Below are 24,960 nucleotides of genomic sequence, written 5' to 3' on the forward strand. Positions count from 1 at the left end.
ACCCCAAAGGATTTGTGACTGCTAAACCTTCGGAAGTGACCACCGCTCTCCTGTACTACCTCGCTTCATCTGTTGCCATTCGACCACAGTCTTGGAACTTTGCAGATCTTCAACTTGTGCCACAAGACTCCTGCTCCTACATTTTCAGCCGTCTCACCCCACGGGAAGCTGTGCGAGCCCTGCTTCCGTGTTTGCTGCTGAACGATCGCCTCTCACCACGAGACGGGCACTGCTAAGCACGATATCTGCAAAAGCAGAAAAAAAGCCACAGAATGTCAGGCTACAAACATAGGCTTTTTATTTCCTCACAAAACACCACCGTTTCACTGAACTCTGCAGCTTAACCATGGTACTGATGAATAAAATGGGACTGGTTAATATATCATGCTAAATGGACTACATTTCCCATGTTTTCTGATGCAATTTCGTAGTCTTCGTAAAGCATAGAAAAAAAGCAGACATTTTGTTTTTTGCACTGTCGCTTTATAAAGTGCCATTAAAAATACACAATTCAAACCCCAATTTAAATATTAACAAACCAGTCAATTCATATTCGACTAACCATCAATTAAGATTGTTACTTAGTAAAATAGCCACTATTTTCCTCATAAATGTTCATGCGAATGGGACTGGGTGGAGCTATTGATCACTATGTAAGCGGAAAGAAAGAGACTAAGCAGAAAGGATGGCCTAGACGGCAGACTGGGCAGAATGAAGTTTGCTGTTCTCACTTATGGGCTTGAAGGTATTAAGCAATAGGGTGATGAGATGTCGAGGAGTTCAGGCTCGCTAATGGGCCGAGCACCTGTTTCCCAGATGTATGCAGCCAGCAGGGAGTTCAGGCTCAGCTGATGGGCCTAGCAGCTGTTTCCCAGATGTATGCCGCCAGCAGGGAGTTCAGGCTCAGCTGATGTGTCGAGCAGCTGTTTCCCAGATTTATGCCGCCAGCAGGGAGTCCAGGATCCGCTAATGGGTCGAGCAGCTGTCACAGATGTATGCAGCCAGCAGGGAGTTCAGGATCCGCTAATGGGACGAGCTGCTGTTTCCCAGATATATGCCGCCAGCAGGGAGTTCAGGCTCAGCTGATGGGTCCAGCAGCTGTCACAGATGTATGCAGCCAGCAGGGAGTTCAGGATCCGCTAATGGGACGAGCTGCTGTTTCCCAGATATATGCCGCCAGCAGGGAGTTCAGGCTCAGCTGATGGGTCCAGCAGCTGTCACAGATGTATGCAGCCAGCAGGGAGTTCAGGATCCGCTAATGGGACGAGCTGCTGTTTCCCAGATATATGCCGCCAGCAGGGAGTTCAGGATCCGTTAATGGGGCGAGCAGCTGTTTCCCAGATGTATGCCGCCAGCAGGGAGTTCAGGCTCAGCTGATGGGTCGAGCAGCTGTCACAGATGTATGCAGCCAACAGGGGGTTCAGGATCTGCTAATGGGACGAGCTGCTGTTTCCCAGATGTATGCCACCAGCAGGGAGTTCAGGATCCGCTAATGGGACGAGCTGCTGTTTCCCAGATGTATGCCGCCAGCAGGGAGTTCAGGCTCAGCTGATGGGGCGAGCAGCTGTTTCCCAGATGTACGCAGCCAGCAGGGAGTTCAGGATCCGCTAATGGGGCGAGCAGCTGTTTCACAGATGTATGCAGGGAGTTCAGGCTCAGCTGATGGGGCGAGCAGTTGTTTCCCAGATGTATGCCGCCAGCAGAGAGTTCAGGCTCAGCTGATGGGGCGAGCAGCTGTTTCCCAGATGTATGCAGCCAGCAGGTCTCGTCACATAAGTAAATTGGCCATCAAAAGCATTTGACCATCATGTGATCACTTACCAGTGTTTTCATTCGTCAATATGATTCACCTTCACTGCCAGTGAAATCTAGTTGACATTTTATTTGGACAACAATAATCTAAACTGTACCGAAAAACCGAGACCATGCATTGTTTTACAGCAGCAATACTGTGATTATGCATTATTTATCAACTTACATTTTAAGGAATGAAATTGAAGGACCATCTTTAAAAATAAACGAAAGTTGGCAGATACTGACTGGTCTTTGCAAAACATGATCTAGTTGGATCAATAAAAGTATCATCCTGATTACCTCTGGTTTGCAGTAATTTGAAAAAGAGAGAACTTTTCTTGCCTAGCCCTTCCACACAGGATGTTGGCACTTTTATGAGAGGAGAGGAATTCAGCTGCACTCTCTCCGTTGTGGGAGGGTAGGCTGGGGACTATAAGAGAGGCATGCAGGGTGAGACATAATTTAAATAGCTAATTGTGCTACACAAGTGCCAATTGAATTAGCAAACCTACGGAAATGCATGGCAGATTGCTATGCAACACTTGCTTATTTTCATGCCTAGCCCCCCTCCCTCTCTACTTTTTGATGGCCTTAATGAGGTTTCAACTGTTTTCTTCCAGCCAAGCTTAATCCAAAGGCTGTCAATGTGCCGCTGTGTTTTATGTGCCTGTCCTTAAGGGTTTGTACGATCCTCCAAGTGGGGGTATACAAAAGGTGCTCCAGATAAGTTACTCCTTCCTCTTTTAGTCATGTGACTAGGCTGCTGTGGCTTTTTCGTCTGAATAAAATGGCTCAACATGGTAGAATCCATAATAGCTGAGTGGATAGTTTTTTGATGCCCTTGATGTTGCTGTTTGGCGCAAGGGCCGGAGGGGTCATCAGACTCTTATGTTGGGTGTCCGGTCAAATGTTCGAATGCATTTGATCGAACGACAAAATGCTCGCGTCAATTTGACTGAAAACAAAAAGGTCGATTTTAATTTTTTTTGTTGAAAGTATATCTTTTTTTGTTTTGTTGCTCTAGTATAGGTAAAAAAAGGCGTTTTAACACCAAAAACAAGGGTTTTGGGGGGGGGGGGGTGGAGCCTCAAAAAAAATTTGACCCTTTTTCCGGTCAAATTGACCCGAGCATATTGTCATTCGATCAAATGCATTCGAGCATTTGACCTATAACCCTTATGTTGTCCCTATGTGTGATTGTGAGACACACTGATGGACAGACAATGCATACCTTGGGCTGTGGGAGGCCTCTCATAGGACTGGGGGGCGCTAGACCTCTTGAAACGAGTTCTTTCTGGCACACGCAGATGCCTTTCTGGGATAATGTGGATTCCTAGACTCTTCCCGAATGCATCGGAGACCTTGGAAGAATTGCCACTGGATGAAGGCTTCTGCTTGAATGATTCTTTGTTTGTGATTTGGGTGCTGTGTTCACTCGCTGTCTGCAGAGAGGGATACAAGCAGATTCACCCTCCCTCCCCCAACTCCACCCCCTAGTCCTTCTGCCTGAGGAAGGACCGAAGCTCACCACCACCATCTTTTTATGCTCCAGAGAATCCGATGACAAAGCTCTGCCTCTCCAACCGACACAAAGGATCCGGTAGTGACGACTACATTACAGGCCAAATCTGCTGAGGTGCCTGCATCTAGAAGTGAGGCCCCTCCACTGCCAGGACTTCAGAGATACTTGATGCTGAATCTGCCCTCAATCCTCTTCTCATGACATCGGGCAGGTGCCTTGCTTCCACCCCTGACTGCCCCTGACTGGCTAGCCAAAGGAACCAGTGCTGAGTGTGTACCTACCACCAGACACTCTCCTCCCAGACCTAGCTCTGCGAAGCAACAGAGTGCTTTACAGAGGTATACAACTATACAGCGGAGCGCTTTACAGAGGTATACAACCATACAGCGGAGCGCTTTACAGAGGTAACCAAACTATACAATGGGGGGGGATACAGAAGAAAGGGTCCACCTGTACAGGGTGGGGAGAGGAGATGTGTGGGGCGCCGTCTCGTTAGTACCATGGCACGGAGGCGAAGTACCGCCTCGGTGTTGCAATGCGGCATGTACCTGGTGTGAACCAGCCCACCACACTTCACCTATTGAGAGCTAGGTCTGGACTGCTTTGTCACCAACACTTGAGGAGCCTTAAGTCAGGAAGTTACACCTATAGATTTTGAAGAAAAGGAACTTAGAAAATTTGCGCAAGCGCCAGGCGGGTGATTGCAGTCCAGGTCCCTACTGAAAGAATACTTGGTTTGTGTATATTCTGATCACTGCTATTTTCTGACCTGACTCCTCTTGTTGGATGTGTGTGTGTGAGATAAGTGGATAGGGGGGGCAAAACGTTTGTGCTTCTAAGACCAACGCGTTGCCCCTGTCCCATCCTCAGACCCCTTTAATGCAGCAATATAGTAACTCGAATTCTAGGTGTAGTAAGGCAACAGGCCCTATGGTGTATTCAGGAGCAGCAGCAGAGTAATGCCCACTTCTTAAAACTGTGGTGGTCCCTCTGGGTGCGAGGGAGGCCAAAGCTAGTAGAACAAAACGGGCCTCATGGCAACCCAAGTGTAATGAGGCTACTGAGGGAGCGAGTAATAACGAAGGAGTGGCAGTAGAATCCTCTGCTCTTTATCTCTCGCTCTGGCCAGTGCCCTGGTCTGGTTACTTTCCTTGGCAGGAGATATTGGGTGTGTTGGTGTTGTGAATTAATGAATGAGTGTGTCTCGCTGTGTACAGTGCACTGGTCTGTTTTTGTTCCTTGGTTACAGGCAGCTCTACAGATAAGGGGTGTACCTACCACTTTTGCTCCTTAGAAGTTGGCAAATACTCACAACAAATAACATTAGAGAGTAAAAATACACCCAACAAAAATGGGCAACCATCACATAGAAACTTGTCCACCTGCCTTCACCCACACAGCTCCATGGATATGTTTGTACCTGAAGTAAACGTAGCCCCACTGGAAGAAACTGATAGTATTACTGCCTGCTCTGAAGCGGTAACAATGTATCTTTCGATGTGCATGAATAACTTTGACTCAAAGAAATGTTTATTACAAAAACATTTCTGTTTTATAATCGTAACATATTTTTACTTGCTTATAAATACTCAATTTGGAATTAAACGTACTTTTTTACTTACTAAAAAGTTTACTCCCAAATTGAAATAATAGGGAGTAAAATACTCCCACTTCAAAATCTTATCTGGAGCACTGGTTACAGGTATTTGGTTTGTTGCTATTTTTGAATGCATGAGTATATTGGGCTGTGTTCAGAGCCTAGGGGGTCTGTTTTTTTCCTTGAGAGCAGGTATTGCGGTTGCTGCTGTTGTGAATGAATGAATGAGTGTGTCTCGCTGTGGCCAGTGCCCTGGTCAGTTTTCTTTGCATGGTTGCAGGTATTGCGGTTGTTTCTGTTTTGAATGAATGAGTGTGTCCATACCCTTGGGGTCTGTTTTCGTTGCTTGGGAGCAGGTATTGGGGTTTGTTGGTGTTGTGGATGAATGAGTGTGTCCATACCCTTGGGGTCTGTTTTCGTTGCTTGGGAGCAGGTATTGGGGTTTGTTGCTGTTGTGAATGAATGAGTGTGCCCATACCCTTGGGGTCTGTTTTCGTTGCTTGGGAGCAGGTATTGGGTGTGTTGGTGTTGTGGATGAATGAGTTTGTCTCGCTGTGGCCAGTGCCTTGGTCTGGTTTGTTTCCTTGGCAGCAGGTATTGGGTTTGATGGTGTTGAGAATGAATGAATGAGTATCTTGGGCTGTGGCCAGTGCCTGGGGGAGGGGGGTCTGTTTTCGTTCCTTGGTTGCCGGTATTGCGGTTGCTGTTTTGAATGAGCGGCTGTGCTTTCCTTGTCTCTTGGTTAATGCTCGGTTCCCTGGGGCGGAGGAGGTGTTTGGGGCTTCTCTGGGTGGGTATGGGCGTGTTGCATCCTGAGAGTGCTAGTGGATCACTGACCCTTCTCTTCTTCCCTCAGCTTCAGGATGCGTTTGCCCAGGGAAAGCTGAAGCCGGGCCTGAATGTAGTTCTCGAGGCAAAGAAGAAACCAGTGAACAGCCGGGTGAGTAAGGGAAGCAGGGGGTAGGGGGGGTGGAATCGTCCCTGTGGGGGGGTCGTACAATGCCTGGGAGCGGTGGGGAAGCAGTGGTCCACACACTATTGCCTCTCCCATCTTCTGCCCTCAATAAGATCTGGCCTGCTACCTGCGGGGGGAGTACCCCCAATATTCCAGCCCTGGGATACTATCCCCCTTCTTCATCTCCTCCTCCACCGCTGATGCCTGCGTAGTCTTCTCCTTTTCCTCTCCATTCGCGAGTTGCTCAGAGCCACAGTCCTAATGCTTCAGCCCTTTGTCCTCCTCCATCTGTTTCCTCTGTTTGTTTATTAATTTCTTAATGCGCACCAAGCCCTTGGGCAGCTGGGCGCAGTGGTACAAGAATTCTCAAAGCTTAGTTACATTGCCTGCCATAGGCATTGCCTCTGATCGCCCCCCTCTGTCCCCCCAGTGCTGCTGACCAGCCCTTATTTCGAGAGCATCTTCATCTCTGCGCCTTTTTCTCCACCAAGGATTATCTGTGGCCAAAACCTGAGCAAAGGTCAATCTGTCCCCCGAAACCTGCCCAAAGCCGCACAGCTGTTCCCCAGCACGTGTTGGAGTGAATGGGGAAACGTGTTCTACTTACCTGTGATTGCAGTGTCAATTCTAGAAAAACTGTCCATTGAATTTTCAAGACATGTTTTAAAAAAACGATTTCTTCTTATTTGTTAGTGTTGCATGTTTTGACCTTTCGTGTTTTTATTGCTATCTATGTTTTAACTGTAAGTGATTTTATTGCTGTCTGTTCATATATAGAGAACAACTTTTTTAACAAAAATATAGTGCAAGGCCATTCTCTTATTTAGTAATTGTAAAAAGTGCATACTGCTACACTGCAACCGTTAGTCACACCCCTCCCACATTAATTGGGCCTGGTAGTCACCCCCTCCCACATTAGTTGGGTCCGGTAGTCGCCCCCCTCCCTCATTAGTTGGGTCCAGTAGTCGCCCCCCTCCCTCATTAGTTGGGCCCGGTAGTCATCCCCCCTCCTTCATCAGTTGGGCCCGGTAGTTATCCCCCTCCCTGCCCTCATCATTTGGGCCCGGTAGTCGCCCCCCTCCCCGCCCTCATCAGTTGGGCCCGGTAGTCGCCCCATCCCCTCCCTCATCAGTTGGGCCCGGTAGTCGCCCACTCCCCTCCCTCATCAGTTGGGCCCGGTAGTCGTCCCCTCCCTCATCAGTTGGGCCTGGTAGTCGCCCCCACTCCTCCCTCATCAGTTGGGCCCGCTGGACCTGACGCAGTCGCTGGTACTTGGGGTCAGGAAGACCCAGCTAAAGACCCGAGCACAGGGCTGAAGTGAAATCTACCCAACACATGGTTTGGCGCCCCCCATCTCAATGGCTAGACTTGAGTCCAAGCCCTATTCCAGAGAATGGTCCCGTGCTCAGATGCGCACCCCCGCCTTCAGGTTACTAGGGGTCCAAGCCCTATTCCAGAGAATGGTCCCGTGCCCAGGTGCACATGCGCCACCTTCAGGTTACTAGGGGTCCAAGCCATATTCCAGAGAATGGTCCCGTGCTCAGGTGCGCACCCCCGCCTTCAGGTTACTAGGGGTCCAAGCCCTATTCTAGAGAATGGTCCCGTGCCCAGGTGCACATGCGCCGCCTTCAGATTACTAGGGGTCCAAGCCCTATTCCAGAGAATGGTCCCGTGCACAGGCGCACATCCCCCTCCTTGAGGTTACTAGGGGTCCAAGCCCTATTCCAGACAATGGTCCCGTGCACAGGTGCACATCCCCCTCCTTGAGGTTGCTAGCAGTCCAAGCCCTATTCCAGAGAATGGTCCCGTGCACAGGTGCGCACCCCCGCCTTCAGGTTACTAGGGGTCCTAGCCCTATTCCAGAGAATGGTCCCATGCACAGGTGCACATTCCCCACCTTGAGGTTACTAGGGGTCCAATCCCTATTCAAGAGAATGGTCCCGTGCACAGGGGCACATCCTCACAGGTGCACATCCCCTCGCCCTCTGCAACTTATCCAGAACAGAGCCGCCAGACTGGTCCTTGGCCTCACGCCCAGGGACCGTATCTCTCCAGGACTGAAATCTCTGCACTGGCTCCCAGTGGCTGCGAGGATTAAGTTCAAAACCCTCTGCATCGTCCATAAGGCCTTCTGGAGCCTGGGGTCCCTATACTTTTCAACTCTCTTCCTAAATATCTTCCTTCTCCAGCTCTTTGCTCATCCGCCTCCAACTCCCTCAGAGTCAGTCACTTCTCCAAGCAACGAGTTGGTGGTAGATCTTTCCTCGGCTGGGGACTCCCTCTGGAACTGCTTCCCTGAAATTTGAGGAGAATAATCTTCGATTCCGGAAGCACCACAAATCCTTTCTCTTTGCTTCTGCTTTTTCTCCTCCTCTTCCTTGCTGACATCCTGGCTGACACAAAATTTGCACTGGTTTACCTGGTCACCCTCTGATCTCTGGCCCAGGTCCCTTCCCCTGCCAGCCGCACTCCTGCAATGCCTTCCCGGCTTCCCCGGCACTTGGGGACTGGTTCGGTATCCCTACAGTCCCACCACCAGCACTTGACACCTGATGGCTGCACTTTCCTTGCACTTGCCACCTATGGGCAGTACTTTTACGTACTATTTATCTTTATTTAGTTTGGTTCTTATTCCATGTACTGCACTGTCCTCTCCCCCTTACTTCTCCTTCCCCTTCCCCTTCACTTGCGTGATCTGAATGACACCTGGCCTAGTAGGATCGTTGTCTGTCCTCCCTTGTTCCCCCTCCCATGCCTCGTCGTGCCTTGAAACACTAGTGTCTAGGCGCGTTACAAATGCCATGTATCATATCATATATCAGATTACTAAGGGTCCAAGCCCTATTCCAGAAATTGGTCCTGTGCACGAGTGCACATCCCCCCCACCTTGAGGTTACTAGGGGTCCAAGCCCTATTCCAGAGAATGGTCCCGTGCACAGGTGCACATCCGCCGCCTTGAGGTTACTAGGGGTCCAAGCCCTATTCCAGAGAATGGTCCCGTGCACAGGTGCACATCCGCCGCCTTGAGGTTACTAGGGGTCCAAGCCCTATTCCAGACAATGGTCCCGTGCACATGCGCCGCCTTGAGGTTACATGGGGTCCAAGCCCTATTCCAGAGAATGGTCCCATGCACAGGTGCACATCCCCCGCCTTGAGGTTACATGGGGTCCAAGCCCTATTCCACAGAATGGTCCCGTGCACAGGTGCACATCCGCCGCCTTGAGGCTACTAGGGGTCCAAGCCCCATTCCAAAAATTGGTCCTGTGCACGAGTGCACATCCCCCACCTTGAGGTTACTAGGGGTCCAAGCCCCATTCCAGAAATTGGTCCTGTGCACGAGTGCACATCCCCCACCTTGAGGGTAGTAAGGGTCCAAGCCCTATTCCAGAGAATAGTCCCGTGCACAGGTGCACATCGCCGCCTTGAGGTTACTAGGGGTCCAAGCCCTATTCCAGACAATGGTCCCATGCACAGGTGCACATCCCCCGCCTTGAGGTTACTAGGGGTCCAAGCCCCATTCCAGAAATTGGTCCTGTGCACGAGTGCACATCTCCCGCCTTGAGGTTACTAGGGGTCCAAGCCCTATTCCAGAGAATGGTCGAATGCACAGGTGCACATCCCCCGCCTTCAGGTTACATGGGGTCCAACCCTATTCCAGAGAATGGTCCTGTGCACGAGTGCACATCCGCCGCCTTGAGGTTACTAGGGGTCCAAGCCCTATTCCAGAGAATGGTACTGTGCACGAGTGCACATCCGCCGCCTTGAGGTTACTAGGGGTCCAAGCCCCATTCCAGAAATTGGTCCCGTGCGCGAGTGCACATCCCCCGCCTTCAGGTTACATGGGGTCCAACCCTATTCCAGAGAATGGTCCTGTGCACGAGTGCACATCCGCTGCCTTGAGGTTACTAGGGGTCCAAGCCCTATTCCAGACAATGGTCCCGTGCACATCCGCCGCCTTGAGGTTACATGGGGTCCAAGCCCTATTCCAGAGAATGGTCCTGTGCACAGGTGCGCACCCCCGCCTTCAGGTTACTAGGGGTCCAACCCTATTCCAGAGAATGGTCCTGTGCACGAGTGCACATCCGCCGCCTTGAGGTTACTAGGGGTCCAAGCCCTATTCCAGAGAATGGTCCCGTGCACAGGGGCACATCCACCGCCTTGAGGTTACTAGGGGTCCAAGCCCTATTCCAGACAATGGTCCCGTGCACATGTGCCGCCTTGAGGTTACATGGGGTCCAAGCCCTATTCCAGACAATGGTCCCGTGCACATGCGCCGCCTTGAGGTTACTAGGGGTCCAAGCCCTATTCCAGACAATGGTCCTGTGCACATGCGCCGCCTTGAGGTTACTAGGGGTCCAAGCCCTATTCCAGACAATGGTCCTGTGCACATGCGCCGCCTTGAGGTTACATGGGGTCCAACCCCTATTCCAGAGAATGGTCCCATGCACAGGTGCACATTCCCCGCCTTGAGGTTACTAGGGGTCCAAGCCCTATTCCAGACAATGGTCCCGTGCACAGGTGCACATCCTCCAACTTGAGGTTACATGGGGTCCAAGCCCTATTCCAGAGAATGGTCCTGTGCACAGGTGCACACCCCCTCCCCCCCGCCTTGAGGTTACTTGGGGTCTAAGCCCTATTCCAGAGAATGGTCCTGTGCACAGGTGCACACCCCCTCCCCCCCACCTTGAGGTTACTAGGGGTCTAAGCCCTATTCCAGAGAAGGTCCCGTGCACATCGGCCGCCTTGAGGTTACATTGGGTCCAAGCCCTATTCCAGAGAATGGTCCCATGCACAGGTGCACATCCCCGCCTTGAGGTTACTAGGGGTCCAAGCCCTATTCCAGAGAATGGTCCCATGCACAGGTGCACATTCCCCGCCTTGAGGTTACTAAGGGTCCAAGCCCTATTCCAGACAATGGTCCAGTGCACAGGTGCACATCCGCCGCCTTGAGGTTACATGGGGTCCAAGCCCTATTCCAGAGAATGGTCCCATGCACAGGTGCACATCCGCCGCCTTGAGGTTACTAGGGGTCCAAGCCCCATTCCAGAGAATGGTCCGGTGCACATGCGCCGCCTTGAGGTTACATGGGGTCCAAGCCCTATTCCAGAGAATAGTCCCATGCACAGGTGCACACCCCCCCCTCCGCCTTGAGGTTACTAGGGGTCCAAGCCCTATTCCAGAGAATAGTCCCGTGCACAGGTGCACATCCGCCGCCTTGAGGTTACTAGGGGTCCAAGCCCTATTCCAGAGAATGGTCCCATGCACAGGTGCACATCCGCCGCCTTGAGGTTACTAGGGGTCCAAGCCCCATTCCAGAGAATGGTCCGGTGCACATGCGCCGCCTTGAGGTTACATGGGGTCCAAGCCCTATTCCAGAGAATAGTCCCATGCACAGGTGCACACCCCCCCCCCCGCCTTGAGGTTACTAGGGGTCTAAGCCCTATTCCAGAGAATGGTCCCGTGCACAGGTGCACATCCGCCGCCTTGAGGTTACTAGGGGTCCAAGCCCTATTCCAGAGAATGGTCCCGTGCACAGGTGCGCACCCCCGCCTTCAGGTTACTAGGGGTCTAAGCCCTATTCCAGAGAATGGTCCCATGCACAGGTGCACATCCGCCGCCTTGAGGTTACTAGGGGTCCAAGCCCTATTCCAGAGAATGGTCCCGTGCACAGGTGCACATGCGCCGCCTTGAGGTTACATGGGGTCCAAGCCCTATTCCAGAGAATAGTCCCATGCACAGGTGCACACCCCCCCCCCCCCCCCCCCCCTCCGCCTTGAGGTTACTAGGGGTCCAAGCCCTATTCCAGAGAATGGTCCCGTGCACAGGTGCACATTCCCCGCCTTGAGGTTACATGGGGTCCAAGCCCTATTCCAGAGAATGGTCCCCCCCAACCCCCCCCCCCCCCACCTCCATCTTGAGGTTACTAGGGGGCAGTTTGAGCTGCAGGAGTGTAATACACGTGTGTGAGGGGGAATGTTGGGCATGGATTCAGTGGGGTGTCTTGGGTTCCCTGTTCTTCGACCCCTTCTTTGGCCCATGTGGGTGGTGCTTGCCACCAGGTAGTGGGCTTACGTTTAGGAGTTGCTAGGTCTCATGTCTAGCTTGAAGTGCATCATTTGACCTACTAGGTATTGTAGATGTGTCTCCATGTGGTGTGCTCTCTGGGGCAATGGAGGGGGGGGGGGGCAGTGAGTCGCTGCTCTTCACTTCCAGCCTCCCTTGACTGCCCTGCCATAGCTCCCATTAGCACCCTGCGGCGTGGGTGGGAGCCGGCTACTCGGTGTATATGTTCCAGTGTCTCCATGTGGTGTGCTCTCTGGGGCAATGGAGGGGGGGCAGTGAGTCGCTGCTCTTCACTTCCAGCCTCCCTTGACTGCTCTGCCATAGCTCCCATGCCATAGCTCCCATTAGCACCCTGCGGCATGGGTGGGAGCCGGCCACTCGGTGTATGTTCCAGTGTACTCTTTTGGGGTAACTGCAGCATCTCGCTGTTCTTTTCTGCCCCCCTCTTTTTGCTTGTCTGCTCTGCCATAGCTACCCTCGCAGAGGCGTCTGGTGAGGGCTGACATCACTTCGATGGTTCCATGGCTCTTTCCGTTCTTTCCTCTCTCAGGACCCGATGGTGGGATTTTCCCGCAAGGTACGGTCTGAAAGTATGTTTGCTTATCCATCACTGCTAGGAAACCTTGACTTTCTGAAGCTGTTCCTGCTTCTATGCGCATCAGTAGCCTTGCCGGAAGCAGAGGAGGGCGTTGCGGGTGCACTATGCTAAGCCAGATAGCCTCCCAGCTCCAGCAGCACCCGATCTCTCCGGGATGGGGACCCTCAAGACTTGCGGCAAGGCAGCAGCATCTCGAGCTAACATGCATTACGGTTGCCTCTCAGACATGCTATTGACTGCAGTTCCGAAGCATAGTGCAAGAGGGGGGTGTTGAGCCACTCGTTCACTGCTCCGCATAATGCGCCTTTCAGTCTTTCTGCATCTTTCACGGGAATTCAAAGGCGTATAAGACGATCCGCGGTATTCTGTGTACTCATGGGGAGGCCAAAGCGCCCCAGGCTGCAGGGAATGTGTCGGAGGTAAAGGTCACAGGGCAGTCCATCCTATACCCTGCTTTTCTGGTTTCATTTTGATCATCAGTCTGACTCTTCCTTCATGTTTCGGGGTTTAGGCTCTGAAAGTGACTCTCTGGGGATCCGTTTAACCTGCACTACTTTTTTCTTGCTCTGAGCCCACGCTCTATAAAGATACTCTGACGGGTCTTCATCTTCCCACCGGTCCGTACCCTCCACTACTGCTCGCCCCCAATTCTCCTGTCAGAATATTGCATTTTCTTGCTTGCATCTGAAACCTACCGGAGCGCAGTGGGCTCTTCACATCGGGGGGTTAGAGGGTGTGGGGGGGGGCAACACTGGGCATGGCGTTTCATTGGGAGAGGAGAGCGATTTGTTTGTCTGACGGGTATTCTTGGTAGCCACTGTGCTTTCTGATTGCTCCTGGTGTACAGTACTGTGCTTCTGATTGCTCCCGGTGTCTGATTGCTCCCGGTGTACAGTGCTGTGTTTTCTGATGGCTCCTGGTGTACAGTACTGTGCTTTCTGATTGCTCCCGGTGTACAGTTCTGTGCTTTCTGATTGCTCCCGGTGAAAGTACTGTGCTTCTGATTGCTCCTGGTGTACAGTGTTGTGCTTTCTGATTGCTCATAACTGGAGGTCTTCTGTGCCCCGTCACTTTACTTGCCTGTTTGCTCATAGATGGAGGGGAGGTCTTCTTTGCTCCGTCACACTACCTGCCTGTCTGCTCATAGCTGGAAGTCTTCTGTGCTCCGTCACTTTACCTGGAGGTCTTCTGTGCTCCGTCACTTTACCTGGAGGTCTTCTGTGCTCCGTCACTTTACCTGGAGGTCTTCTGTTCTCCGTCACTTTACCTGCCTGTCTGCTCATAGCTGGCGGTCTTCTGTGCTCGGTCACTCTACCTGCCTCTCTGCTCATAGCTGGAGGTCTTCTGTGCTCGGTCACTCTACCTGCCTCTCTGCTCATAGCTGGAGGTCTTCTGTGCTCGGTCACTCTACCTGCCTCTCTGCTCATAGCTGGAGGTCTTCTGTGCTCCGTCTCTTTACCTGCCTGTCTGCTCATAGCTGGAGGTCTTCTGTGCTCCGTCACTTTACCTGCCTGTCTGCTCATAGCTGGAGGTCTGCTGTGCTCGTCTCTTTATCTGCCTGTCTGCTCATAGCTGAAGGTCTTCTGTGCTCCGTCACTGCTCATAGCTGAAGGTCTTCTGTGCTCCGTCACTGCTCATAGCTGGAGGTCTTCTGTGCTCCGTCTCTTTATCTGCCTGTTTGCTCATAGCTGGAGGTCTTCTGCGCTCCGTCACTTTCCCTGGAGGTCTTCTGTGTCGGTCATTTTACCTGCCTGTCATAGCTGGAGGTCTTCTGTGCTCCGTCTCTTTATCTGCCTGTTTGCTCATAGATGGAGGTCTTCTGTGCTCCATCTCTTTACCTGCCTGTCTGCTCATAACTGAAGGTATTCTGTGCTTTGTCTCTTTACCTGCCTGTTTGCTCATAGCTGGAGGTCTTCTGCGCTCTGTGTCTTTACCTGCCTGTTTGCTCATAGCTGGAGGTCTTCTGTTCTCCGTCACTTTACGTGGCTGTCTGCTCATAGCTGGAGGTCTTCTGTGCTGCGTCACTCTACCTGCCTGTTTGCTCATAGCTGGAGGTCTTCTGTGCTCCATCTCTTTACCTGCCTGTTTGCTCATATCTGAAGGTCTTCTGTGCTGCGTCTCTTTCTCTGCCTGTTTGCTCATAGCTGAAGGTTTTCTTTGCTCTGTGTCTTTACCTGCCTGTCTGCTCATAGCTGGAGGTCTTCTGTTCTCCGTCACTTTACCTGTCTGCTCATTGCTGGAGGCCTTCTGTGCTCGTCACTTTACCTGCTTGTCTGCTCATGGCTGGAGGTCTTCTGTGCTCTCTCTTTATCTGCCTGTTTGCTCATAGCTGAAGGTCTTCTGTGCTCCGTCACTTTACCTGCCTGTCTGCTCATAGCTGGAGGTATTCTGTGCTCCGTCTCTTTATCTGCCTGTTTGCTCATAGCTGGAGGTCTTTCCGTCACTCTACCTGTCTGCTCCTAGCTGAAGGTCTTCTGTGCTCCGTCTCTTTACCTGCCTGTTTGCTCATAGCTGGAGGTCTTCTGTTCTCCGTCACTTTACCTGGCTGCCTCTCTGCTCATAGCTGGAGGTCTGCTGTGCTCCGTCTCTTTACCTGCCTCTTTGCTCATAGCTGGAGGTCTTACCTGCCTGTCTGCTCATTCTGTGCTCCGTCACTTTACCTGCCTGTCTGCAAATAGCTGAAGGTCTTCTGTGCTCCGTCTCTTTATCTTCCTGTTTGCTCATAGCTGGAGGTCTCCTGTGCTCCACTTTACTTGCCTGTTTGTTCATAGCTGTAGGTCTTACCTGCCTGCCTGCTCAGTCTGTGCTCCATCACTTTACCTGCCTGTCTGCAGATAGCTGAAGGTCTTCTGTGCTGCGTCTCTTTACCTGCCTGTTTGCTCATAGCTGGAGGTCTTCTGTGCTATGTCTCTTTACCTGCCTGTCTGCTCCTAGCTGGAGGTCTTCTGTGCTCCGTCTCTTTACCTGCCTGTCTGCTCCTAGCTGGAGGTCTTCTGTGCTCCGTCACTCTACCTACTTGCCAGTTTGCTCATAGCTGGAGGTCTTCTGTTCTCCGTCACTTTACCTGCCTGTTTGCTCATAGCTGGAGGTCTTCTGTTCTCCGTCACTTTACGTGGCTGCCTGCTCATAGCTGGAGGTCTTCTGTGCTCCGTCACTTTACCTGTCTGCTCATAGCTGGAGGTCTTCTGTGCTCCGTCACTTTACCTGAGGTCTTCTGTGTCCGTCACTTTACCTGCCTGTCTGCTCATAGCTGGAGGTCTTCTGTGCTCTGTCTCTTTACCTGCCTGTCTGCTTATAGCTGGAGGTCTTCTGTGCTCCGTCTCTTTACCTGCCTCTTTGCTCATAGCTGGAGGTCTGCTGTTCTCCGTCTCTTTACCTGCCTGTCTGCTCCTAGCTGGAGGTCTTCTGTGCTCCGTCTCTTTACCTGCCTGTCTGCTCCTAGCTGGAGGTCTTCTGTGCTCTGTCACTTTACCTGCCTGTTTGCTCATAGCTGGAGGTCTTCTGTGCTCCATCTCTTTACCTGCCTGTCTGCTCATAACTGAAGGTATTCTGTGCTTTTGTCTCTTTACCTGCCTGTTTGCTCATAGCTGGAGGTCTTCTGCGCTCTGTGTCTTTACCTGCCTGTTTGCTCATAGCTGAAGGTCTTCTGTGCTCCGTCACTTTACCTGCCTGTCTGCTCATAGCTGGAGGTATTCTGTGCTCCGTCTCTTTATCTGCCTGTTTGCTCATAGCTGGAGGTCTTTCCGTCACTCTACCTGTCTGCTCCTAGCTGAAGGTCTTCTGTGCTCCGTCTCTTTACCTGCCTGTTTGCTCATAGCTGGAGGTCTTCTGTTCTCCGTCACTTTACCTGGCTGCCTCTCTGCTCATAGCTGGAGGTCTGCTGTGCTCCGTCTCTTTACCTGCCTCTTTGCTCATAGCTGGAGGTCTTACCTGCCTGTCTGCTCATTCTGTGCTCCGTCACTTTACCTGCCTGTCTGCAAATAGCTGGAGGTCTTCTGTGCTCTGTCACTTTACCTGCCTGTTTGCTCATAGATGGAGGTCTTCTGTGCTCCATCTCTTTACCTGCCTGTCTGCTCATAACTGAAGGTATTCTGTGCTTTGTCTCTTTACCTGCCTGTTTGCTCATAGCTGGAGGTCTTCTGCGCTCTGTGTCTTTACCTGCCTGTTTGCTCATAGCTGGAGGTCTTCTGTTCTCCGTCACTTTACGTGGCTGTCTGCTCATAGCTGGAGGTCTTCTGTGCTGCGTCACTCTACCTGCCTGTTTGCTCATAGCTGGAGGTCTTCTGTGCTCCATCTCTTTACCTGCCTGTTTGCTCATATCTGAAGGTCTTCTGTGCTGCGTCTCTTTCTCTGCCTGTTTGCTCATAGCTGAAGGTTTTCTTTGCTCTGTGTCTTTACCTGCCTGTCTGCTCATAGCTGGAGGTCTTCTGTTCTCCGTCACTTTACCTGTCTGCTCATTGCTGGAGGTCCTGCCTGTTTGCTCATAGCTGAAGGTCTTCTGTGCTCCGTCACTTTACCTGCCTGTCTGCTCATAGCTGGAGGTATTCTGTGCTCCGTCTCTTTATCTGCCTGTTTGCTCATAGCTGGAGGTCTTTCCGTCACTCTACCTGTCTGCTCCTAGCTGAAGGTCTTCTGTGCTCCGTCTCTTTACCTGCCTGTTTGCTCATAGCTGGAGGTCTTCTGTTCTCCGTCACTTTACCTGCCTGTCTGCTCATAACTGAAGGTATTCTGTGCTTTGTCTCTTTACCTGCCTGTTTGCTCATAGCTGGAGGTCTTCTGCGCTCTGTGTCTTTACCTGCCTGTTTGCTCATAGCTGGAGGTCTTCTGTTCTCCGTCACTTTACCTGGCTGCCTCTCTGCTCATAGCTGGAGGTCTGCTGTGCTCCGTCTCTTTACCTGCCTCTTTGCTCATAGCTGGAGGTCTTACCTGCCTGTCTGCTCATTCTGTGCTCCGTCACTTTACCTGCCTGTCTGCAAATAGCTGAAGGTCTTCTGTGCTCCGTCTCTTTATCTTCCTGTTTGCTCATAGCTGGAGGTCTCCTGTGCTCCACTTTACTTGCCTGTTTGTTCATAGCTGTAGGTCTTACCTGCCTGCCTGCTCAGTCTGTGCTCCATCACTTTACCTGCCTGTCTGCAGATAGCTGAAGGTCTTCTGTGCTGCGCCTCTTTACCTGCCTGTCTGCTCCTAGCTGGAGGTCTTCTGTGCTCCGTCTCTTTACCTGCCTGTCTGCTCCTAGCTGGAGGTCTTCTGTGCTCCGTCACTCTACCTACTTGCCCGTTTGCTCATAGCTGGAGGTCTTCTGTTCTCCGTCACTTTACCTGCCTGTTTGCTCATAGCTGGAGGTCTTCTGTTCTCCGTCACTTTACGTGGCTGCCTGCTCATAGCTGGAGGTCTTCTGTGCTCCGTCACTTTACCTGTCTGCTCATAGCTGGAGGTCTTCTGTGCTCCGTCACTTTACCTGAGGTCTTCTGTGTCCGTCACTTTACCTGCCTGTCTGCTCCTAGCTGGAGGTCTGCTGTTCTCCGTCTCTTTACCTGCCTGTCTGCTCCTAGCTGGAGGTCTTCTGTGCTCCGTCTCTTTACCTGCCTGTCTGCTCCTAGCTGGAGGTCTTCTGTGCTCCGTCTCTTTACCTGCCTGTCTGCTCCTAGCTGGAGGTCTTCTGTGCTCTGTCACTTTACCTGCCTGTTTGCTCATAGCTGGAGGTCTTCTGTGCTCTCTCTTTACCTGCCTCTTTGCTCATAGCTGGAGGTCTTACCTGCCTGTCTGCTCATTCTGTGCTCCGTCACTTTACCTGCCTGTCTGCAAATAGCTGAAGGTCTTCTGTGCTCCGTCTCTTTATCTGCCTGTTTGCTCATAGCTGGAAGTCTTCTGTGCTCCTTCTCTTTACCTGCCTGTTTGCTCATAGCTGGAGGTCTTCTGTGCTCCGTCTCTTTACCTGCCTCTTTGCTCATAGCTGAAGGTCTTCTGTGCTCCATCACTCTACATGTTTGCTCATAGCTGGAGGTCTTTTGTGCTCCGTCACTCTACCTGCCTGTTTGCTCATAGCTGGAGGTCTTACCTGCCTGTCTGCTCATTCTGTGCTCCGTCACTTTACCTGCCTGTTTGCTCATAGCTGGAGGTCTTCTGTTCTCCGTCACTTTACCTGCCTCTTTGCTCATAGCTGGAGGTCTTACCTGCCTGTCTGCTCATTCTGTGCTCCGTCACTTTACCTGCCTGTCTGCAAATAGCTGAAGGTCTTCTGTGCTCCGTCTCTTTATCTGCCTGTTTGCTCATAGCTGGAAGTCTTCTGTGCTCCTTCTCTTTACCTGCCTGTTTGCTCATAGCTGGAGGTCTTCTGTGCTCCGTCTCTTTACCTGCCTCTTTGCTCATAGCTGGAGGTCTTCTGTGCTCCATCACTCTACATGTTTGCTCATAGCTGGAGGTCTTTTGTGCTCCGTCACTCTACCTGCCTGTTTGCTCATAGCTGGAGGTCTTACCTGCCTGTCTGCTCATTCTGTGCTCCGTCACTTTACCTGCCTGTTTGCTCATAGCTGGAGGTCTTCTGTTCTCCGTCACTTTACCTGCCTGTTTGCTCATAGCTGGAGGTCTTCTGTTCTCCGTCACTTTACCTGGCTGCCTCTCTGCTCATAGCTGGAGGTCTGCTGTGCTCCGTCTCTTTACCTGCCTCTTTGCTCATAGCTGGAGGTCTTACCTGCCTGTCTGCTCATTCTGTGCTCCGTCACTTTACCTGCCTGTCTGCAAATAGCTGAAGGTCTTCTGTGCTCCGTCACTCTACCTGCCTGTTTGCTCATAGCTGGAGGTCTTCTGTGCTCCACTTTACTTGCCTGTTTGCTCATAGCTGGAGGTCTTACCTGCCTGCCTGTCTGCAGATAGCTGAAGGTCTTCTGTGCTGGAGGTCTTCTGTGCTGTGTCTCTTTACCTGCCTCTTTGCTCATAGCTGGAGGTCTGCTGTTCTCCGTCTCTTTACCTGCCTGTCTGCTCCTAGCTGGAGGTCTTCTGTGCTCCGTCTCTTTACCTGCCTGTCTGCTCCTAGCTGGATGTGCTCCGTCACTCTACCTACTTGCCCGTTTGCTCAAAGCTGGAGGTCTTCTGTTCTCCGTCACTTTACCTGCCTGTTTGCTCATAGCTGGAGGTCTTCTGTTCTCCGTCACTTTACGTGGCTGCCTGCTCATAGCTGGAGGTCTTCTGTGCTCCGTCACTTTACCTGTCTGCTCATAGCTGGAGGTCTTCTGTGCTCCGTCTCTTTATCTGCCTGTTTGCTCATAGCTGGAGGTCTTCTGCGCTCCGTCACTTTACATGGAGGTCTTCTGTGCTCCGTCTCTTTACCTGCCTGTTTGCTCATAGCTGGAAGTCTTCTGTGCTCCGTCTCTTTACCTGCCTGTTTGCTCATAGCTGGAAGTCTTCTGTGCTCCTTCTCTTTACCTGCCTGTTTGCTCATAGCTGGAAGTCTTCTGTGCTCCTTCTCTTTACCTGCCTGTTTGCTCATAGCTGGAAGTCTTCTGTGCTCCTTCTCTTTACCTGCCTCTTTGCTCATAGCTGGAGGTCTTCTGTGCTCCATCACTCTACATGTTTGCTCATAGCTGGAGGTCTTTTGTGCTCCGTCACTCTACCTGCCTGTTTGCTCATAGCTGGAGGTCTTCTGTGCTCCACTTTACTTGCTGGTTTGCTCATAGCTGGAGGTCTTACCTGCCTGCCTGCTCAGTCTGTGCTCCATCACTTTACCTGCCTGTCTGCTCCTAGCTGGAGGTCTTCTGTGCTCTGTCACTTTACCTGCCTGTTTGCTCATAGCTGGAGGTCTTCTGTGCTCTCTCTTTACCTGCCTGTCTGCTCATAGCTGGAGGTCTTCTGTGCTCCGCCTCTTTACCTGCCTGTTTGCTCATAGCTGGAGGTCTTCTGTGCTCCTTCTCTTTATCTGCCTCTTTGCTCATAGCTGGAGGTCTTACCTGCCTGTCTGCTCATTCTGTGCTCCGTCACTTTACCTGCCTGTCTGCAAATAGCTGAAGGTCTTCTGTGCTCCGTCTCTTTATCTGCCTGTTTGCTCATAGCTGGAAGTCTTCTGTGCTCCTTCTCTTTACCTGCCTGTTTGCTCATAGCTGGAGGTCTTCTGTGCTCCGTCTCTTTACCTGCCTCTTTGCTCATAGCTGAAGGTCTTCTGTGCTCCATCACTCTACATGTTTGCTCATAGCTGGAGGTCTTTTGTGCTCCGTCACTCTACCTGCCTGTTTGCTCATAGCTGGAGGTCTTACCTGCCTGTCTGCTCATTCTGTGCTCCGTCACTTTACCTGCCTGTTTGCTCATAGCTGGAGGTCTTCTGTTCTCCGTCACTTTACCTGGCTGCCTCTCTGCTCATAGCTGGAGGTCTGCTGTGCTCCGTCTCTTTACCTGCCTCTTTGCTCATAGCTGGAGGTCTTACCTGCCTGTCTGCTCATTCTGTGCTCCGTCACTTTACCTGCCTGTCTGCAAATAGCTGAAGGTCTTCTGTGCTCCGTCACTCTACCTGCCTGTTTGCTCATAGCTGGAGGTCTTCTGTGCTCCACTTTACTTGCCTGTTTGCTCATAGCTGGAGGTCTTACCTGCCTGCCTGTCTGCAGATAGCTGAAGGTCTTCTGTGCTGGAGGTCTTCTGTGCTGTGTCTCTTTACCTGCCTCTTTGCTCATAGCTGGAGGTCTGCTGTTCTCCGTCTCTTTACCTGCCTGTCTGCTCCTAGCTGGAGGTCTTCTGTGCTGCGTCTCTTTACCTGCCTGTCTGCTCCTAGCTGGAGGTCTTCTGTGCTCCGTCTCTTTACCTGCCTGTCTGCTCCTAGCTGGATGTGCTCCGTCACTCTACCTACTTGCCCGTTTGCTCAAAGCTGGAGGTCTTCTGTTCTCCGTCACTTTACCTGCCTGTTTGCTCATAGCTGGAGGTCTTCTGTTCTCCGTCACTTTACGTGGCTGCCTGCTCATAGCTGGAGGTCTTCTGTGCTCCGTCACTTTACCTGTCTGCTCATAGCTGGAGGTCTTCTGTGCTCCGTCTCTTTATCTGCCTGTTTGCTCATAGCTGGAGGTCTTCTGCGCTCCGTCACTTTACATGGAGGTCTTCTGTGCTCCGTCTCTTTACCTGCCTGTTTGCTCATAGCTGGAAGTCTTCTGTGCTCCTTCTCTTTATCTGCCTGTTTGCTCGTAGCTGGAGGTCTTCTGTGCTCCGTCTCTTTACCTGCCTCTTTGCTCATAGCTGGAGGTCTTACCTGCCTGTCTGCTCATTCTGTGCTCTGTCACTTTACCTGCCTGTTTGCTCATAGCTGGAAGTCTTCTGTGCTCCTTCTCTTTACCTGCCTCTTTGCTCATAGCTGGAGGTCTTCTGTGCTCCATCACTCTACATGTTTGCTCATAGCTGGAGGTCTTTTGTGCTCCGTCACTCTACATGTTTGCTCATAGCTGGAGGTCTTTTGTGCTCCGTCACTCTACCTGCCTGTTTGCTCATAGCTGGAGGTCTTCTGTGCTCCACTTTACTTGCTGGTTTGCTCATAGCTGGAGGTCTTACCTGCCTGCCTGCTCAGTCTGTGCTCCATCACTTTACCTGCCTGTCTGCAGATAGCTGGAGGTCTTCTGTGCTGCGTCTCTTTACCTGCCTGTCTACTCATAGCTGGAGGTCTTCTGTGATCTTTCTCTTTACCTGCCTGTCTGCTCATAGCTGGAGGTGGAGTAAGTATGTGAGCTGAACATTGCCTGCTTTCTTTTGCAGGAGGGCTTAAAGCAGTGCCTGGCTGACTTCCAGAAGGACCTGTCCTGGGTCGAGCGTCTGGATGTAACGACTGGTTTGGCGCCCGATGTGGAGGGTCTAACGACGGATAAATCTAGCATTGACGCGGATGACGATTTCCAGCGAGAGATGAGCTTGTGAGTCCAGTGCCCCCCACCTGCGGGCAACGGTGGGCTGTGGGTTGCGCGCGCTCTGTGCGAATGTGCATGTCTTTAATGCTTCCTCTGTGTATGCAGAATTTTGCAATGGGGGGCTGTCACTCTTAGGTTGAAATGTTGATGCATTTCAGGGATCGAAATAACATTTTGATTATCGGGAGCTACCAAGATATCCCGCATCACCAAGTAAGGTGGAGCCTTCCAGGGGAACCGGATCTGTTGTATAGCGGGACGCCTTTCATCCCATATAAGATGCACACTATACCTGTGTGTCCAATGCACAGGTCCCAATATGATTTAAATGTCGCTTCAGTGTGTCAAATGTTCATTACACACATTCCCAACGAGAGTTCATTTCACACAGATACGTTGGCTTGGTACCAGCTGGCCAGCTCCTAGTAGCTGTCGGGGCACCAAGAGCTAAATCACGCCCAGCAATTTCGAACCCTGGTTTCTATGGAACAGTTGCCTGCCCTCTAAATCCCCATTTTGTTACATTTTGTGTTTCTCCTCCAAAGGTATATTTTTCTCCTTCAAAAGCATTACCCCCCTACCAACTCTCTAACCATCCGCCACCAAAAGTAGACTATGACCTACCCCCTTAAGTTCCTGGGCACATCCAAGATGAATAACTTTTAAAATGCCTCTCCTATGGATAAGCAAGAGCTTTTTACATTGTGTAACCAACATCTCTCTGGGTAGTTCACAAGCATTGTGTGTAGGTGCAATTAAGGGCACTTGGAGATAGAAACAATAGGGTTTTATTACGCTAACATGGTGTACTGTGTACAATACACTCACTTATCCACACAATTGTTATCCCTAAACAGAGACTTCATAACACCTTAAATAATAGGCAAGCTATTTTATGTAAATTGGGGAGATGAAACATATTTGCATATAAAAACACTATAATTCTACAGCATTTACCTGCTTCCCAAGCTCCTCCCCTCCCCCTAGGGCCCCAGTGAGTAAAGTGCCTGGATGGGGGCTTAGAAAACAGACTTGGAAGAGGGTTGTTCTAAAAGTAAAAGCACAGTTTTAGGTATGATCAGCACTTTGAAAAGGGAGGTAGTCCCCTCGTGTACACACTAGCGGTGTACCGCACACGGTCAGGTCAAGGAAGTGTTGAGGGAGAGGGGGCGGGGGGGTTGCGTTGTACGTCCATTCAATGCATATGGGACATGATTCTTAAAAATACCACCCACAAGTAAGCGAGAATCGCTGGAGCGCACTTCTCACTCTTCTGCTCCTATTGCTGGTGGTCCAGGGGTCACCGGTGCAGTGGCTGAAGTGTTTGTCCAGTTTGGGTCTGGCCAGCGGCAGGTTGAGATTTCATTCTGCTTTACCAAAGCAGAGGCAATTACGGAAAGTCGCAAGATAGACAGAAAATACGGTTTAGGACAACTGCTTCTTCTATGTCCGATGACCCGCAGCACACTGCAGCCACAGTATTTTTGCAAAGAAACACCAGTCCTGCCGCCGGGTGAGGCAGTTTTGAAACTCGGGCTCCATACATGCCCCTCTTCACAGTTGAGACCATGTCCGGCATGCATGAAGTTCCTGGTCCACAAGTCTTGGGTCTGCCACGTGTCGGGCTTTAAGGTTAAGACTGTGTCTTGTGCGCACCGATGTCCCTTCAGTAGATAATCGGTACTATGGTGACCCCGGGGCACTTATGAAGTCCACTGGCGGCAGGACATCCGTGCTGAACACAGTACTGGTTAGGCGCCACTGCTCATGGGAAGGAAGGCACACACCAAGGCCTTCCTAGGTCACTTCAGAGGGCCCAGAAAAGTACTGCAGGGATACTTTGTATTGCCGTGTTTTACTGTAGCACACCTCACCTTCCCGAGAAGTGCTGCAGGGATATTGCCGTGTTTTACTGTAGCACACATCACCTTCCCGAGAAGTACTGCAAGGATATTGCTGTGTTTTACTGTAGCACATATCACCTTCCCGAGAAGTGCAGCAGGGATATTACTGTAGCACACATCACCTTCCCGGGAAGTGCTGCAGGGATATTGCTGTGTTTTACTGTAGCACACATCACCTTCCCGAGAAGTGCTGCAGGGATATTGCTGTGTTTTACTGTAGCACACATCACCTTCCCGAGAAGTGCTGCAGGGATATTGCTATGTTTTACTGTAGCACATATCGCCTTCCTGGGAAGTGCTGCAGGGATACTTTGTATTGCTGTGTTTTACTATAGCACACATCACCTTCCCGGGAAGTGCTGCAGGGATATTGCTGTTTTACTGTAGCACATAACGCCTTCCCGAGAAGTGCTGCAGGGATATTGCTGTTTTACTGTAGCACACATCACCTTCCCGGGAAGTGCTGCAGGGATATTGCTGTTTTACTGTAGCACATATCACCTTCCTGGGAAGTGCTGCAGGGATACTTTGTATTGCTGTGTTTTACTATAGCACACATCACCTTCCCGAGAAGTGCTGCAGGGATATTGCTGTGTTTTACTGTACCACATATCACCTTCCTGGGAAGTGCTGCAGGGATACTTTGTATTGCTGTGTT

At 51.4% G+C, this 24,960-nt stretch overlaps 1 protein-coding gene across 4 annotated transcripts in view; it reads left to right on the forward strand.

Annotated features, from left to right (window-relative positions):
• EBNA1BP2 (EBNA1 binding protein 2) overlaps positions 1-24,960 on the forward strand; it is a 117,077-nt gene that overhangs the window by 14,466 nt on the left and 77,651 nt on the right. For all 4 annotated transcript variants that reach the window (XM_069642452.1, XM_069642450.1, XM_069642451.1 and 1 more), the window contains exons 3-4: positions 5,770-5,853; positions 22,250-22,404. In XM_069642452.1, the coding sequence (XP_069498553.1) occupies positions 5,770-5,853; positions 22,250-22,404 (239 nt within the window). The remainder of the gene's footprint in view (positions 1-5,769; positions 5,854-22,249; positions 22,405-24,960) is intronic.

This window comes from Ambystoma mexicanum, chromosome 1q, assembly GCF_040938575.1.
Source record: "Ambystoma mexicanum isolate Mex_15411 chromosome 1q, UKY_AmexF1_1, whole genome shotgun sequence".
NCBI classification, from domain to species: domain Eukaryota; kingdom Metazoa; phylum Chordata; class Amphibia; order Caudata; family Ambystomatidae; genus Ambystoma; species Ambystoma mexicanum.